The sequence below is a fragment of the Gracilinanus agilis genome, unplaced genomic scaffold, assembly GCF_016433145.1.
Source record: "Gracilinanus agilis isolate LMUSP501 unplaced genomic scaffold, AgileGrace unplaced_scaffold56581, whole genome shotgun sequence".
Classification (NCBI taxonomy): domain Eukaryota; kingdom Metazoa; phylum Chordata; class Mammalia; order Didelphimorphia; family Didelphidae; genus Gracilinanus; species Gracilinanus agilis.
The window spans coordinates 5,202-9,714 of record NW_025392000.1 but is presented as its reverse complement, the minus strand read 5'-3'; the positions used below and the strand labels follow the sequence as shown (position 1 = coordinate 9,714).

General features: G+C 64.6%; 1 protein-coding gene across 1 annotated transcript; it reads left to right on the top strand.

Annotated features, from left to right (window-relative positions):
• Positions 1-386: 386 nt before the first annotated feature.
• Positions 387-3,381, top strand: TMEM151A (transmembrane protein 151A). Its single transcript, XM_044684854.1, has 2 exons — positions 387-488; positions 2,062-3,381. Exons 1-2 carry the CDS (start codon positions 387-389, stop codon positions 3,379-3,381), a joined length of 1,422 nt encoding a protein of 473 aa, XP_044540789.1.
• The last annotated feature ends 1,132 nt before the right edge of the window (positions 3,382-4,513 follow it).

The window sequence follows — 4,513 nt, the reverse complement described above, 5'->3', positions numbered from 1 at the left end:
CAGGGAGAGGAGTGCCAGGGACCAGGGACCGCAGGAGAGGACTGGAGAAAGAAGAGGAGGAGGAGGAGGAGGAGGGGCAAGCAGGGAGCCTAGCTGGAGGAAGAGAGGAGGTGCTTTCCTCTGTGCTCCCCCCCCACACGCATACCGGGGAGCCTGGCGGGGAAAGGCGGGCTCTGGGGTGTCTGGGGAGGGGCGGAGGTTGGGCCTCCGTGCCAGGCGCTCCCGGCGGCACCCGCCGGTGCAGCGGGGGCGGGGTCAGCGGGCGGGCGGGGCCGGGCTCAGGCTCAGCACTCCCTCCGCGTCGCTGCGAGCCGAGCAGCTGCCCCCCGCCCGGGGCCCAGCTCCCTTATCATGAACGGGCCCCTGGAGGTGACGGCACGGACACGATGCCCCAAGGAGAGACAGAAGGCGGCGTAGACGGCGGCGGAGGCGGCGATGGGGGAGAGGTGCCCACGCTCATCCCAGACGGGGAGCCGGTGAGGGAAGAGGTAAATAATGGGGGGCAGCAGGCAGGGCCCATGGCTGGTACCGCAAGGCCATTTGATGACACCCCCCCACCCGGGGACGCCTCGCAAAGGCCTCTGGAGGGCCGGGGGCGGCTTCTCTGGGCATTCTCCTGCTGCAGAAAGTTGGGGGGATTGGGGGTGTTCGGCCCCACGTACACCCCCAGATTCGGCCCCGCCCCCATCCCATGACGTCAGGGCAAGAAGCGGCCACCCCTCACCCTCCTTCACTGGCCGGAGGGGAAGGCTCCGGGCTGAAGGGGCCCAAGGGAGCCGGTCTCAGGGCCACCCCCCACAGCCAGGGTCACCCCCTTTCCTCCCAGTGTTGGCTCAAGAGTCCCAGCCTGCAATGCACCACAAAGGCTGGGGCTGAAGCTGAGGCTGAGAGGGAGGAGGAGGGAAGGAGGAGACAGGAAGGGAGGGGGGAGGAAGGACAGGGAAGAACCCTCTGGATCTTACCGCTGCTCTGCCCCCCCCCCTGCCCGCCAAGGGAGGAGGCAGGGAAGAGGTGAGGAGAGGAATGAGGCTTTGAGGTCGTGGGCAGCAGGAGGCAATGGCACCAGCCCCCATGTGCCCCGGGGAGGAAGCCGAAGGCCAGGGAGATGGAGATGGGCAGCCTGGGGGGCAGACGAGGGACTGAAGTTGGCTGGGTTTTTGTGTGCCTGGATGGATGGTGCCCATGCTGCATGTAGGCACCTTTGTGGGCATGTCTGTGTGCCCAAGTGGGGTGTAGGCATGGTGTATGCAGCTGCTCGTAGGCAGGCGTTGGGCCAGGCCTGAGGGCCCGGCTGCCCATGTTGGGAGGGGTTTTCTCTCCTTGGGCTTCTCTTAGCCCATGCTGAACGTGTGTGCAGGTCGGGGCTGAAAGAGGCCTGGCACAGGCTAGGGGAGGAGGGCACGGAGTTCCCCTTCTCTCTGCTGCCTCCTCCTCCTCCTCTTCTCACCTCTGGCCCTTCCCCTGGTCCCCCTTCTGCCTGCCTCTTCTTGCTTTCGGTTCCTCACTGCTCTCCCATCTTCCCCTCCATCAGCCACCTCCACACGCTCAGCCCTCTCCTTTCTCCCCAGACACTTCTGCCTTTGGCTTTGCTTCCCAGCCCTTCTCTTCCATGGGGGGGACCTGGAGCTCCAGAGGGTCAGGGCTTTCCAGGAGTTCAGCCAGGCAAAGAGGCCCCAGGTGTGTTCCCTCGGGTGGGTGAGCCAGCTTTGCCCAGAAGAACTGGGCAGGGGAGGAATGAGCTGGGCTGACCAACACACCCAGCCAGTCTGTCGAACCACCCCCCCAGGCACAGATGGAAATGGGGGACGGAGATCCATCTGCTGCTGTCCTGCCCCCATCCTGTCTCTGCCTCCATCCCCAGACTCGCCGCATCTTCTCCTGGATCCTCCCTCCCCGCTGCCATCTCTGCCTCCCTTCTGGAATTGCCAGCCCCAGGGCCCAACTAAGGGGTCCCCTCCCCCGTCTCCCTTGGTTTCTGTACCAGCCTGACTGCCACCTCCTTTTCTCTTTCTTTCTCTCTCTTTCCCACTGCCTCTCCCTCCCCATTTCCCCACCCCACAGCAGCGGCCCCTGAAGCAGTCCTTGGGAGGCTCCCTTTGTCGGGAATCCCACTGGAAGTGCCTCCTGTTAACCCTCCTCATCCACTCATGTGGGGCTGTGGTGGCCTGGTGCTGGCTGGCCACCGTACCCCGCCTGGCCATAGGCGGCGGCCTTTCCCACGGGACCCCGGCCACCTACCAGGCCAGCCCCTGCTCCGATGGCTACCTGTACATCCCACTGGCCTTCGTCTCCCTCCTCTACCTCCTCTACCTGGCTGAGTGCTGGCACTGCCACATGAGGGCCTCCCGGGCACCACGCACGGATGTGGTCACGGTGCTGGCCTTGATCCGCCGCCTCCAGCAGGCCCCACCCTGTGTCTGGTGGAAGGCCACCAGCTACCATTATGTCCGGCGAACCCGGCAGATCACGCGCTACCGTAACGGTGACGCCTACACCACCACGCAGGTCTACCACGAGCGGGCCGATAGCCGGACAGCACGGGGCGAGTTCGACTACTCTGCCCACGGGGTCCGAGATGTCTCCAAGGAGCTGGTGGGGCTGTCCGACCACCCTGCCACCCGTCTGCGCTTTACCAAGTGCTTCAGCTTCGGGAGTGCAGAGGCTGAGGCGGCGTACCTCACCCAGAGGGCGCGCTTCTTTGGCGCCAACGAGGGCCTCGACGACTATCTGGAAGCCCGAGAGGGGATGCATCTGAAGGACGTGGACTTCCGAGAGTCGCTGATGGTGTTTGCAGACCCCCGCAGTCCCCCCTGGTACGCCCGGGCCTGGGTCTTCTGGCTCGTGTCGGTGGCCACACTGTCGTGGCCCCTCCGTGTGGTGGCTGCCTATGGCACAGCCCACGTCCACTACCAGGTGGAGAAGCTCTTTGGGGCCAGCTCGCCACCCCCCGGAGGCCATGCCCCCGGGGGTCCGTCCCTCTCCAGAGTGGCCACAGTGGACTTCACAGAACTGGAATGGCACATTTGCTCCAATCGGCAGCTGGTACCCAGCTACTCGGAGGCCATGTTGATGGGTCCCGGCCCCACAGCCTACCTCAGAGGCTGCCAGCGCTGCCGCCGCTCTGTCAGCAGCAACTCGCTGCCCCCTTCCCGGGCCAGCGGGCCTCGCCTGCCCTTCAGCCGGAGCCGGCTCTCCCTGGGAGGGGGGAGCCGGGCCACCACCGGGGTCTTCCGGAGCCTGAGTGGGGGGCCCCTGGGGCGTCGCGGGGAAGACACAGAGCCCCTGGAGAGCCCCCCCTGCTACCAGGATGCGCTTTACTTCCCCGTTCTCATTGTTCATGGAGACGGAGGCTGTCGGGGAGATGGGCAAGGAGCCATCTGAGCACCCTGAGCAGAAGATGGGCAGTGTGGCACAAGGCCGGGCACAGAACCCACACCCAGAGCCCAGATGAGGAATGGATTCTGGGAAAGCCAAACCGTTGCCCATGCCAGGCTGCAGAGAGGAACCAGTGCCCAGTGGCCGATGGGTCGGTGACTCTGGGTGGGCGCTCTGAGATGGGACGGCTTCCCCTCCCCTGTGGCTATCATCCCCCTAAAGACTAGGGGCTGTCTGAGTCCTGGCTACCAGCTACTAGTGCCCAGACAGCAGCAGGGCCTGAGGCTGCCCGGGGTGGGGTGGGAGGGGGTCCCAGGGAAATGTTTACTCTTGTTGGCACCCATGGCTTCTTTACCCCCAGGGAAAATAGCCCCTTTTTAGCTGGACCTAGAAATTGCTCCAGAAAGATTCAAGCCAGAGCAAATGGGAGCCTGTCCCCTGCCAGCTTCTCCAATGCCCCCCCCCGGCTCCTACCCTCAGAGAAGCACAAAAGGGGGGAAGGGAGTGACGAGAGTCCCTGCTGGCCCAGAAGACCTCCCGACCCAGTCTGTGGCTCATTCCCTTAATTCCTGGGAGGTGGGTGCGGGTGCCTGGGGGCCAGTACTGGAACGGGAGACCTCCTGCAGACATCCCCTCCCATCTCCAGGCTGGCAGGCCTGCTAGCCCAGGCGAGGGGGATCAGAGCCCCAACTGGGGTGGGGGGTGGGAAGCCAACCCAGGGGTGGCTGCCTGGGTGCCATCATAAGGGAATGGCTGGAAGGGGGCCACAATCCTACCTCTCTCCAGGTCAAACGGCATCCTTTGCACCTACTATCCAAGCACTCAGTCTTCCCCATGGGGGCCCCTTCTCAAGTCCTCCTGGAGCTCTCCAATGCCCCCCTCCCCTTCCCAAGAGTACCTCGGAGGCCAGCTCTGCTTGTCCCCCTCCTCCCATCCCTCTCTACCCGCTTCCTTCTTGTTCCCTCCGGCGGGCCCCATTTCTTCCTCTTTGCTCCTCTGCTCCTCTGTCAGAATGCTCCTTCTCTTAACTGTCTTCTCTCCCCCAAGGGAGCTATCTATGGGTTGGGGGGACTGGGGCAGCATGTGGGCCACCCAAGGCTCTGAAAGCCCCCTCCCTTGCTTAATGTCACAACCCCAG